Source organism: Panicum virgatum, chromosome 2K (genome assembly GCF_016808335.1).
Source record: "Panicum virgatum strain AP13 chromosome 2K, P.virgatum_v5, whole genome shotgun sequence".
NCBI classification, from domain to species: domain Eukaryota; kingdom Viridiplantae; phylum Streptophyta; class Magnoliopsida; order Poales; family Poaceae; genus Panicum; species Panicum virgatum.
This window is the reverse complement of record NC_053137.1, coordinates 58,895,829-58,909,064: the sequence shown is the minus strand read 5'-3', so window position 1 is coordinate 58,909,064 and position 13,236 is coordinate 58,895,829. Positions and strand designations below refer to the sequence as shown.

Sequence of the window (13,236 nt, the reverse complement as noted above, 5' to 3'; positions counted from 1 at the left end):
AAACAACATAATAAGGGGATTACAACATTCTGAATTCTGATTTGTAAGGTGGAAACCTGAAGATTGGCACCAAATTTTCATTTTGGCGTGGGTGCATGGTCTGCCTTGAACGCTGCACAAATGCGGCATTGTTTAGTACAAGAGCACACATCACAACAGGCATACTGAGAACAGAACATAGATTCACCAAAATTACCCACCCACCACCACAAAAAAAAAGTCCCCTTGTAATGATTAATTCAACATCGTATTTGTGTGCTGGCCGAGATGTTCGCTGGAGATTTATTGTACTGTGTTGGTGTTGGGCCGTTGGGTCGCGTTGCTTGTGCATTTGTTTGTCAGTCACACACACCACTGGATAAAAAGAAGGTACCATCTGTTTGGAAGAACCACTTTGTCAGTTTGTTTCTCTGCACCTCTAATACATCAGATAGATACAGCCCTTAACTGAGCACATCAGCAAGCAGAGAAATGAATAAAACTGAGTAACTGTCCAGCCTGAACAAGAACTCGATGTTGTGAGCAGAAAAATTAAACTACCGAATTGGCGTCTTCGCTTTTGTTTGACGGGAACATCCCTGCTCGTCTGAAAACTTCAGCAGTGACCCCATGCTAATCTCTTTGGCTCCTTGCTCTGCTCCCATCTCCAAAACGCACTTGCTGAAAACTTCAGTAGTGCTGCTGCCGGCTGCGGCTCCCACCGCTGTGCCTCCTTCCACCCAACCTCTCTCTCCTCTCGTCTCGAGTCCGCCCGCAGCCCGCTCCGGTGGAAGAGCGCCTTTCCCGTGGCCGCCGCAGCTGTGGTGGCGCGCGTAACCGTGACAGTCACTTCTCTTGATACAAAGATACGCAGCTCTCCTGCGTGTTCGAGAAAAAAAAACCGTGGCAGTCAAGTTACGGAGACTGTGTACTATCCATAATGAGTTTTGGGACGACACCGCCGCAGTAGAACTGAATGTTGCTGAAAGTGGATACTACTTGAGTACTTGTGCGTCTGCATACATATGATGGAGAGAAATTTGCTAGCCCGAAGTCAGAAGATCAAGAAATCGGAATGTGGCCCAACATTGACCGGAAGCAGTTCCTCTGCAGCTCAGCGGGACTCTCCCACTGACGTGCAGGCCCTATGCACATAGGGTCTGCACGTTAGTAGAAGAGTCCCTTGCAGTAACTAAATAAAAGCCTACAGTAATTTTTTGCACAGCTAGTCTTTACTTTCTAGCAACAACAAAAAAAAATCAAGAGGAAATCTTATGGCGGGGGGCAGCGGCCTGGCCCCTATGGTGCTCAAATTTACACTGAAAATTTTAAATTTGAGTAAAATATTAAATAAATTAGCACGATTGGACTCCCCTAATAATATAAAAATTGAATTCCTCGCAACGCCCCTGTGTTATAGCTTGTATGGTATTGTTGATTATTTGGAAATAAGCCATTATAATTTTTCTAGATTGGAGATACGCCATTGGAATTCATGTACTTGGAAAAACGCCATTACAATTCTCCATCTACCACAGCCACGTCATCCTATACCTCTTTCACATACATATGCCCACCTGTCAGGTCATGTATTTTCCACTCTTCCAATGTTGCCCTGGGAGCACGTGGATAAGGGCTCCTACACCCGTTCCCCGTCCGCCCCTTCGTCGGCATCGCGATTGGTAGGGCGGCGCCGCCGCCGGCCTACCCGTGCTCCCACCCGCCTGCTCCCGCTGTCGGGTGTCCGCGCCGCCGCCTTCCTATGCTCTTGCCCACCTGCTCGCGCTGCCGGGAGGAAGGCCCCCCAGCCGTCTGTGCGCAGCCCGACCTAGCAGCGCCGCCGGCCTACCCGCGCCGCCGATCTACGCTCTCGCTCGCCTACTCGCGCCATCGGGAGAAAGGGCCCCTAGCCGTGGCCGTGCCTGCTAGCGCCGGCACCGCCTGGCTGCGCCGACTGCCCAGCACCGCCACCCGCCCTTCGGCGGTGGGACGGACACGGCCGGCGCGTGTAGGCGGTGGCGCGGCCAGGGGCTCGTGCGGGCAAGCGAACGGCGCCTCCGCGGGTAGGCGGGCTGCGACAGTGCGGGCAGGCGGGAGTCGCCCCTGCTCGCGATGCAGAGGAGGACGATGGGTGGATGGGCCCAGGGGCAATACAGGAAAAAAGAAAAATACATGGTCTGACACATGGGAGATGTATAGAATGGCGTGGCTGTGGTAGATGGAGAATTGTAATGGCGTTTTTTCAATTAAATGAATTTCAATGGCGTATCTCCGATCTGAGAAAATTGTAATGGCCTCTTTCCAAATAATCATTTAAATTTTCTTGGAAGGATCATTCACACACAGATCGAGGGCATTGTTGATGGAATGCCGAAAATGAACCGTGTCATCAATTGTGAGAAAATATGTTATCATATATATTGTCGAGACCGTTGTCAGAGAATAATTTTGGCTAGCACGAAGTGCGCGCGGAGTAAAATATTGCGGTGTGTGGATCCTTCTGGAGTTGGACCGCCATGCCACTAAATATTTTCACTTCACGCATGTATTGACTCCACCATCGGTAGGGAATTCGATCCTTGTGCTGCAGAAGATAAGCACAGGGTGAAAAATATTATTATTATTATTACTCCATTTGTTTCAAATTATAAAACATCTCAAGAATCTTGGAGAATCAAAGTAATCTAAAGTTTGACCAAAATTATAGAGAGAAATATAAAAATTTATGATATCAAATTGATGTACTATGAAAATATAACTAATAAAGAATCCAATGGTACTTAGTTTATATAATAAATGTCATTATTCTATTATATAAATTTGGTTAAACATAAAAAATTTGACTCTTCAAGATTGTTGGAATGTCTTATAATTTAGAACGAAGAGAGTATTACCATACTGGTTGATGGATCAGAGATCAGATCAACCTGAGGACATAATTATATTTTTTACGGGAATTTAGTCCACGGCGCGTGGCGGGCACGCGACGAGACGGAGTCAGTAATGTGTGTGCTGGCACTTGGCAGAGATGGATGAACTTTGCCTATAGTTCGTGCAAGTGGGGCAAATGTCATTGCTCACATTTGCAGCACCTTTGTTTAGTGAATTTGTGCCTTTCAAGAGTGTACTTGGGTCACACGGTGGTTTCATGCAGATTTTTTCCGGGGGCTAGCTAGCTAGCTAGTTCCTCTTTTTGAAAACGTAGCTGCGCTTCTGTTTTTTGGAAGAGAAAACTAGAAGGAACTTCGTACCCGTATCTCTTTTCAAGATGCCAGATTTTCAAGATGAGTATGGGTTGTTGATAAACGCACGTCATCAGAAAATAGAATCGCAACACTATCTATTTCTGATATATAGTGGCACTAGTACTGTTCCAAATCGGTAGTGCAAGTTTTTAAACAGGTGCTGACACACATGATGCACTATTCTACACATACCAGCCGTAATCATCATCATCACAACTTAATTATTAATCCGCCGACGCGTGTTCAAATTAAACTGCAGACAAACACCACTTTATTAATTTAAAAGGCTGCAGACAGACACACGAACACAAACTCTGTCGGCCAAACCTCGCTGCATCGAGGTACGGAAGCAAAACCTGGCATCTCTCAGTTCTCTCTTTTTGAATTTGTTTCTAATTTTGTTTTTTTTAAATAGAGCACTGCAACGACTGTGTCCTGTACGGTGGTGGTACCTCAAGTCTCCTTCCTGGAATTTGCTCAGGGCGAGCCCTTTTGTCTTCTAATCTGAAAGACTAATTAAAACAATTCTGCAGTCGTCTCACCATCAGACACCCGTATATGCACCTCAACCACCTTATATACCCTTGTCTCCGCACTACACAAAACCCATTCAAAAACCCCAAGCTATCAAGCTCCATCGCCACTGCTAAGCTGGCTCTCTTACTCTTCTAAGTCTTCTTCGACATCTTGCTCACACTGCTCTCTGTTTCATCGTGACCTCGGCACCTCGTCCTCTTGCCTTTCTGATCTCTCGCCGGTGCAGTTCGTTGTAGCGCCAGGTGGTACTAGCCAGCAGATTCGCTAAATCTCCATGGGCAACTGCAGCTGCTGCCTGGAGCGGGCGAGGGTGACGGCGTGGGACGACGACGAAGACTGGGGCCTTCCGGCCGAGCGTTCCGGCGGGGCGCGAGGGGTGGTGTCGGCAGGGAACGGCGGCGGCGGCGGCATGCGGGTGAAGATCAGGATGACCAAGGGCCAGCTGCGGCGGCTGCTGGAGAGCGCCGGCCGCGGCGGAGGGGCGTCCGACGAGGACGTCGTGGCGGAGATCATGCGCATGGGCACCGTGCGCGTCGACGTCGCCGAGCTCCGGCACGCGGCGGAGAGGCACCACCGGCCGCCTCCCAAGCTCGAGACGATACAGGAAGATGACGGCGATGAGAGTAGATGTCTAGATGATGTTGCGAACATATCGACGTCATCTAGTGAGATCGATCGAGATCTGTGCGGTTTGCGTGCGCCCGCGCATCTTTATTTATTAATTTGATTTTTTTATATTTATTTTAGTTTAGCACATCTTTATGTTGCCTTGTAGCTGTTGCAACTTCAGTAGTTTTGTTAAGTGGCAAACCTGGCCTATCAGGAATATGTGTGTATATATATACATCATGTACTATGTCGTTACATATGTAGAGCTCTTTTAAAAAAAATCGATCGGCTGGTAAAGAACCAAGGGGCATGCTTGGATCCCTAGCTAGCTCACCTTTTTTTTGGTCCAAAATAGTCTTAAATTTTCAAACATGAGAGCTAGTTCTTAGCTATTTGCAAATAGCCCACATCAAAAAACTATCCCACCCAAAAGCTGTTTATTTGAGCTATTCGGGTAGGCCCCACTGATTCTCTCACTCTCTCTTGAAATAGTGGTGGCCAAATGATTGGGAAAGTGCATTAAAGGCCAAATAGTCTTTGGATCCAAACATGTGAAGGACTATTTCATTAGAGGGCTATTTGCGTGGGCTAAATAGCTCGGGAACATATCAGGTGCAAACCAACCCCTCCGTGCAAACCGTGCAAACTTCAATCTGGGCCACCGGATCCACATCAAGGGGGTGACAGGGGGAGTGAGAGGGTGATTTGCAAAAGTGTGATTAAGGCGGGCGGTTAAGTGTAAAATTACCCAACCCCCATACCCCTTGAATATGGATCTGGTGGCTTAGATTGAAGTTTGCACGATTTGCACGAAGAGATTGATTTGCGCCTAATATGTTCCCAAATAGCTCTATCTCAAATAGCCAAGGGCTAGTTTTCCAAACACACCTAAGATCTAGGTATTACATCCGTTATAAAACATACGTAACTACTATTGATACCTGCAGAGTTCTTTACCGGGCAAGAGCTGTTAATACCGTGCACAAAACAAAAGCAATTTCAGAAAAGAAAAACAAGTAAGCATCACTTCAAGCCATACATCTGCTAAAATGGTAATAGGTTTCTTCTCCGAGAAATTAAATAAACTAGCAAGGTGTCCCGCGCAAATAGCGCGGCTAGCTAGTTTCTTTATTCTATCATTTTTAGTTCTTAAGTTTCATGCATACATATGCCTATATTATCGTACAACTGCTGAATCTTTCCCTGTCATATACTATCATTTACTATTGCTAAGGCATAGTCATCTTTATGCTCACCATTCTCTATGGCCCTCATATATTACCATTTACTACGTTATCGTGTTAATTTCTTTTCTCTATTTTCTTTTATTAATAGTTGCTCCCACTAAGTCAATGCTATTCAATTGTGCTTTTGCATCATTATTCTAGTGATTTTTTCAGAGTTATTAACACACTCCCTAAATTGCACACTATTGATCTGTTTGGTTGGACCTTATCTCTTTCCAAAATTGCTTTAGTTTTGACTTCAATGATGAAATCATATTTAGATAGAGCCGAAACTGAAAGCAGCTTTTTGGTGCTAATGTTATAATTTTGATAACACTTTAGAACGTAAGGAGGAATGAGAAGCCGAGGAAGCCATTTTTTTTCTCCTCTCTATTGTGAGCAGTTCATCGATTCCATTTGGCTTTGTGGGTGAGGCCGTTTTATTTTTACGTGTTAAGTGTAATTTTACAAAAACTATTGGAGAAGCTTCCAACAGACATATGTATTTGGGGAACTTTACACAAAGCTATTTTCCCTCCTGATGTGCTTCTTGGCCATACAAAATAACTATTATTTTTCCTAATTTATAATTTTTAAATTTATGTATTTATTAGTCATATTCGATATGGACTCTTTGGTCAACTACTAGTTTTCTTATTTTTCTAATTCCATATTTAGTTACTTACTAATTGTATTCGGTATGGATTCTTTGGCCATGTTCTATTTTTAATTTTTTAATTCCGAATTTATTATTTATTTCGATATGAACTCTTTATATTAGTATAAGCACCGTACCAATCGATAAAATCAAGGGCATAGAATTCAACTACTAATCTTCTTTACTTTTAAATGATAAATATAGCTATTTATTAATCATGTACGACATGGCTTATTGAACATGAACTTTTAGAGTCTACGCCATTATATGTTTATAAAATTTAATTGTGTATATTTTTATCCTTTTTCATTTAATATGAGAATTTCTAGATCTTTTGGGTGAATCGTGGTGGCAAATATAACCTCGTGTTGCATTATGGAGGAAGGCAATTTTTAACTTCACTGATAGACGTAGACTCATGCTTTACAATCCTTTCTACGATCAAAGCATCTATTGAATTATTTGCCGAGAGTTGATTATGGCGGCGAGTAGCATGTAGTAGGATTGTTAAGTTTTTATATCACACTGCATGTAAACTTTTTACATAGGCTCATAGCTGTATCCTATCCGTTATTGGGTTTGCTTTTGAAACGTTACTTTATTTCCAAATCTGTCACGACTTATGGAGAGGTGAACTTCTAATTGTATTATGGGTCATATGGGTATGGCTTTATTTATTTGACTTTGCACACATGTTGAATTTATAGCAGCTAAAAAGAACTACTCCATGACTTGGCACATGGTGCCTCTAATATCTAATATCTTATTATTTGGCCAACAAACGGAGCCTCCATGTTCGCTCTCAAGGTCTAAAAATTTTCATGTTAATCGGAGAAAAATAGAAAAATAAAAATTACCCACCACTGCCATTACGATAAAAATTAGCCTAAAATACCCCTATACCTAATTAAAAACCACCCACCAATGCCATTATGAAAAATTAAATATAAAACACCATTTAGCTATGTATCAGTTACAAATATATACTATTAATAAAAACTAAAGCTAACAACAATCAATCAAAATAAAATAAAAATAAGAATAATTATCTACATAATATTATTAAAGCTCAACAAATCAAATTGTTATTATAGGTAGATCATAGTTGAATTGCTTTAATCAACAATAAGATATAATTTATGATAATGAACATGATGATGTATGGTAAAAAAAATAGTATAATCTTTAAGTAAGGATACAATGACATGCAAATTTTTGAATTTTCAATACTAGCCGCGCAAATGCGCGAGCTATACGCCTAGTTTCCCTTTGCTTGTTGTACTCTCTCTCTCTAGCTTAGATTAGAAGATTCATTATCTTTTGGGATACATACTTACGGAAAGATGGAGTCCTAGTCCGTGTATACCTGTTTACGTCTCAAAAACAATAGAGTTCAAGTCTAATTGGAAATACCAAATTTTTTATTCAATATAGATTTATATATCATATATAAATTTTTTAGAATAATATAGACAGTTAGATCTTCATAAAATCGAACGGTGCAAATCTTTCTTTTTTTTAGATTAACGTGGGAATTTCTAGGCCCTCTCGACGAACGTGATGACTTCTTTTAACACTATTGTATTAAGATAATAGATAGATAGGTAATTCGTTCTTTTAAAGGAGGAAGCTTTTCTTGGTAAAAACAATAAACATGAAGTTTTGCTTCGTATCTTTGTTTTTCAAAGGAAGGAGTCCAATTTAAGAAAAATTCATGTGATTAGCCCCTAGAATAAATTTTGGCTTGATTCTACTCGACTTAACTGTTTTCAACTTAAATCTTGAAACTCAACTTGTATGTGGATAAATACAAAGGATAAAGTGGTTCGATTCAAATGGCTTGGTGAAGTAAATTCAACCAAGAATTTGTTCTCGAATGGACAGAAGTGGATTGTCCGAGATAGTAAAATAGACATTATTCTTTTTGCAAAACACTACACAAATGCAAACATCTCATAAACACGTGTGCACGTACACTCACCTCTGTAATCACAAGCAACACACAGCATGCCTCAACAAATACCTCTAGATCATACACCGCGGACACACAACTATTCACCTAATCAATCAAGCCTTTCTACCTTTGTGTTTGACTCAACTTCATGATTATTTACAACTCAGTAGTCCGGCAAAGCGATGTTCAGTGCGATGCAGACAACAAATGTGACCGAGATGAGCACGGCGAACAACGACCGCACGAGGTTTTTGAACATGAAGCTTGTGATGAAAAGCCACAAGAACTCGTGCAAACTCTCCGGACGCCGGTGTACGTTGACGAGCCCTCTCCACCCGGCTCGCTGCCAGATTGCTGTCCCAAGGTAGAAGCGAGCCCAGATGCCCGGGAAGCAGAGCAGCACCGCGGGCAGAGCGAGCACGTAGACCAGGGTCACCAGCCACCGGTTGGCCTCGCCGAGGACGACGTGGATCCCGAACGCGAACGCAGCGACCATGAGCTGCGCGCCGGGCGGCAGGAGCGCCGACGCCGACGACTGGTACAAGCGGCGCTGGCGCCGAGGGACCTGTCCCGCGCCGCCGTAGACGAGGAAGCAGGTGGCCGCGATGGAGCAGAGGAACGCCATGGCGTCCGACGCCACGAACGCCCGGAACGCGAACCGCCTGGCCAGCACCGCCGTGCCAGCGCGCGGGTGGTCGTCCGCGACATAGCCCCCCGGCACGGTGAAGGCGGCCGCGAAGGTGACGGTGGCGATGAGCACGGACGCGATTGTCGTGGTCACCGTGATGCCATTGATGTCCTTTGGGTCCTCGTCCGTAGCCGCAGTGGTGTTACTCATTCCGCTGTGCTGGTGAACATGATCCCCTCCAGCTGCGAGGGTGACAGGTGCTCTAATCCAGTATAAACAGTTCTTCACTACCACTCGAGGATTCTGCACACCAAACAAGACGGCCAAATCATCAGTGGAGATTAACATTCTGCCACTCTGGCAGTCTGGCTAACAAAATGAACCAGATGAGTGAAATGAATTTATTACCAAAAAGTACTGCAAACCAGGCTCCGGGTGACTGTAAGCAAGATCTGCAGCAGTTAGACCATCCCTGTTGGTAATGCCTACCTCGACAGCGATGTTCTGCAGCAGAAAACTGACCATCCTCGGATGGCCATACTTGACGGCTAAATGGAGCGGGGTGTTTCCTTGATAATCCATGGAGTTCAGCAGGATAGCGAACTTGCCATTTCGGCAAATGAATCGAACCACACTTTTCCGACCATGTTCAATAGCACAATGCAGAAAATTTCTTCCTCGGCGATCTACTAATTCCGCAAACTCGGGACATTTGTCTACAAGCTCAACCATGTCCCTAATGTTACCCATCATGGCGGCGACATGTAGCGGGAACAACCCTTCGTTGTCGGATACACGCGCTAGCGAAGCTTCGGCATGTAGGAGTAGCGAGATGACGCCGTGTTGCCGGTGTGCTACCGCGTAGTGGAGAGGAGTTTTCCCGAGCGAATCAGCTTTGGTTAGCAATGCCGGACCCTGCTCCCATTCCAGGATTGCTCGAACGATTTCTAGTTCAAAGTTGCGAGTTGGCCGTCACTGAATAAGGCAGGCGATGCAGATTTCGAATCTGTTTTAGGATTATGCGCAGCGAAGTTCGGCCGCCATACCTTCGCTTTTGACCGCCGCGGCATGCACAGCAGTCCGTCCCTCCGGCCCGGCGGACGATGCCCGCGACGGCGTCCCGTCAGGCGACTGACGCAGCAGCGCACGGACCATTTCAACGGACTCGGCCATGGCCGCCAGATACAGTGGCGAGACGCCGTCGCCCGACGTCACCGCGGCCAGCTCGGGCGCCTCCGTCGCCAACAGCTCCACTGTCTTGGCGTGGCCGTTCCGGACGGCCTCGAACAGCGCGGTGGCGCCCAGCCGATTCCTCGCCTGCAATGCCGCGTCCGCATCCGCTCCGCCGGCGCGCATCGCCGACAGGAGGCGGGCCGCCACCGCCCGGTGCCCGGCCTTCGCCGCGCGGTGCAGCGGCGTGTCGAGGCACCCGTCGCGCGTGGCAACGAGCGAGGGCGCCAGCTCGCAGATGCGCGTCGCGAGCCCCGCGTGCCCGCGGCTCGCGACCAAGTGGAGCGCCGTGCTCCCGCCGCTCGTCAAGCCGAGAAGGCCGCTTGGTCCCTCCCCTTGCCGTGGCGGCGGCGCTGGCGCCGCTGCTCCAATCATCGCAGCGTCAAGCTGGACTCTTATCGTCACTTGTCCGTCCGTTCGCGAGTGTCCATCGCCTTGTCCGGTCAAGAGCGCCACCACGCTTGCCTCGTCGCCCGAGGTCAGCTCGCGTAGCAGGTCAGAGCTGAGGCCGTGCTGAGATGTCGCCATGATTGATTGGATCTGCAAGATTTGTTCTGCAATGCTTGGCAAAGGGGAGACCTGTGGATTCTGTGGAAATATGTAGTGGAATACGAGATGGTACCTGCTAGCTGCAAAACCGTTGACCATCGGATCGGAAAACGAGCGGCGGAAGATGATGCAAACAGCTCCCCGGTACCTTTTGCATCGTGACGGCCACACCTACTCCGTACAATTTCTTATGAGAAAATTGGTTCTATAGCACTGAAACGTTTCCGTGAAATACAATTAAAAGACGTGTTCCGTAAAATAGTACAAAAAGAATTCACATTACCTTGAAGTAGCATTCCATCACGTTTTCCGCTAACTCGTCCGCCATGAGCTCCTTCCTCCTCCTTGCTGCCTCGGACGCTGATGAGGCCTGCGCACGGCACACATGGACAGGGGCGGCGAGGAGAAAGAAGGAGCTCGTGACGGATGAGGTAGTGGAAAATGTGACGAAATGCTAGTTTAGGGGTAATGTTGATTCTATTGGTGCTATTTTATAGAATGAAGGTCTTTTAATACTATTTCACGAAAACGATCTTCTTTTGATGCTATAGAACCAATTTTCCCTTTTCAGCACCATCTGCACTGAGTTTATTGCATCCCACCCTCACTGCTGTCCGTCATCTTTTTTCTTTTAAGGTCAACCGGCAAGAATTTACCAGGTATTATTTTTTGGTTTCAAAAAGAAGAAAAATTTACCGGGTATGTATTGATAGAGAAGGAACTGTCCGTCTTCTTTCCAACTGCATTGGATCCTAGTAAAAGGTGTATTGAGAGAGAGAGAGAGAGAGATTTAAAGTGCTTGGTGTGGCGCTGCAGAGGACATATAGAGCAGGCTAGAGAGAGAGAGAGTGATTTTGCTTGGTGTGGAGCTGCAGAGGACATATAGAGCAGGCTAGATAAGAAAGTTATCCCTACACGGTTCTATGGATAACAATGGAGAGGAGCTGAATATATATGTGGATAGAAAGCGTTCGATATTCTTTCTTCTCTCGAATCCGACGGCCGAGTCCAAGCAGAGTGCCCTCGGAGCAGAGCATGCCTCTGTTGTGTGCTAGCAGACGTGGGCTCGGGGGAGTGTGGGAATAGGCCTGCCAGTTTCTATTTTGGGATGTTGGGCTACTAGATTAACCAGAGTTGGGCCGGGCTTAATTAGGTCAGATCGTTGCATCTTTGTAGACCTCTCAAGTCCCAGCCGAATAGCTCAATGATTCCTCTCTCTAAAAAAATAGATCAATGCCTACTACGTACTCGTTAGTGGAGTAGTGGGTGTCTACTCAAAAAAAAAAAAGAGTAGTGGGTGTCTCTGTTGATACGCTCATGCACCTCCGCATCTGACTGACCGAGCCATTGGACGGCCGGGCGACAAGACAGCCGGCAGCAGCTCGCATGATCAGCAAATTAAATTAAAGAAATCATCAAAAGGTCTGATCCAGTGGCCCCCGGCGCCCTCTGCAGCTCCACACCATCCTCATCATTCCGGCGGCCAGTTGATCAGTCCAGCGCCGGCCGCGATCACAGATTTGGAGGCCCCCTTTTGCCCATGACGAAGAAACAATCGAAGACAAGGACGTGCCTGCAACAAGCCCGACGCACATACGAGATCGAAAAAGCGCATGGACTATCGGGTAGGCCTGCAACTGCAATACGTGCTTCAGATTCTCTGAATGGACCTTGCTTTAATTTTCTGGCCGGTGGTGCGGTGTGTCCATTTATCAAGATAATTCCCGTTGTGGAGCGTGCACTTTGCTTGGCCTGTTGGAACACGCCGGCCGCATTCCTATCCTACTCGGACGCCACCACCATCACCACACGTTCGTAGTACACGCTTCCGTGTTCATCGGCGTTCGCAAAGCGCCGCCATATGTGCCATAGAGCTGTGTCACTGTCAGTGCCGGGTCCCCCACTGTGTGGTAGTGACCCAATAGACGAATTTTTGGCTTGCAATGGACACATGCATGTCTGGGTACAGTAGTCTACAAGTGTGTGCAGAGAATGTGTCCACATGTGCGTCTACCGCCTGCGGTCCAGCAGCCTGCAGCCTGCAGACCACTGGCCCTGGGGGACTCGTAGCTGATGCAGCAAGCAGTATGACTGGGCCACTGGGGATTCATTCGATTGAGGTGCAAATGTGTAATTATTGTTGATGATGCGATCCCAAGTTCCCAACATTGAGAGCTATAGTTACAACTTGCAACTCAAGCTGCTAATGGTTTGGATCCTAACTGGGTCGAGCGGTTTGGTTTTACCTCTGGGTTATCATTGGATGGGGGCAAGCGGGTTCTATGCATATATGGTTTGGTCTGGATTGGTTTCAGGGTGCGAACGGTTTGGATTGGTATGGTTCACTCCCTTATATGGTCCTCATACAAAGAACCAGACCCTAGAAATAAAACCTCGTGTTCACACTATAAAATTTTATCGAAATTGACTGAAACTTGTTGGAGATGACTCGGTATAGCTGGCAGCTACTCTGTGTAAAACAGTTTGGCTAGAACTACACGTGGGCCCTACGTCAAGAGCCGGACCCTAGAAATAAATCCTTGTGTTCACACTATAAAATTTTATCGAAATTGACCGAAATTTGTTGGAGATGACTCAGCGTGACTGGCAGTTACTCTATG

At 46.3% G+C, this 13,236-nt stretch overlaps 2 protein-coding genes across 2 annotated transcripts; one reads left to right on the top strand and one right to left on the bottom strand.

The window, feature by feature from the left end:
* Positions 1-3,987: 3,987 nt before the first annotated feature.
* LOC120695516 lies at positions 3,988-4,513 on the top strand. The gene is made up of 2 exons (XM_039978744.1): positions 3,988-4,450; positions 4,509-4,513. Exons 1-2 carry the CDS (start codon positions 4,036-4,038, stop codon positions 4,511-4,513), a joined length of 420 nt encoding a protein of 139 aa, XP_039834678.1. The 5' UTR covers positions 3,988-4,035.
* A 3,639-nt stretch (positions 4,514-8,152) lies between these two features.
* On the bottom strand, positions 8,153-11,453 carry LOC120690157 (ankyrin repeat-containing protein At5g02620-like). Its single transcript, XM_039972699.1, has 4 exons — positions 10,689-11,453; positions 9,883-10,606; positions 9,245-9,783; positions 8,153-9,139 (listed from the first exon to the last, which is right to left on the bottom strand). The coding sequence occupies exons 2-4, from the start codon at positions 10,592-10,594 to the stop codon at positions 8,372-8,374; spliced, it is 2,019 nt and encodes a 672-aa protein (XP_039828633.1). The 5' UTR covers positions 10,595-10,606; positions 10,689-11,453; the 3' UTR covers positions 8,153-8,371.
* Between the last annotated feature and the right edge of the window lie 1,783 nt (positions 11,454-13,236).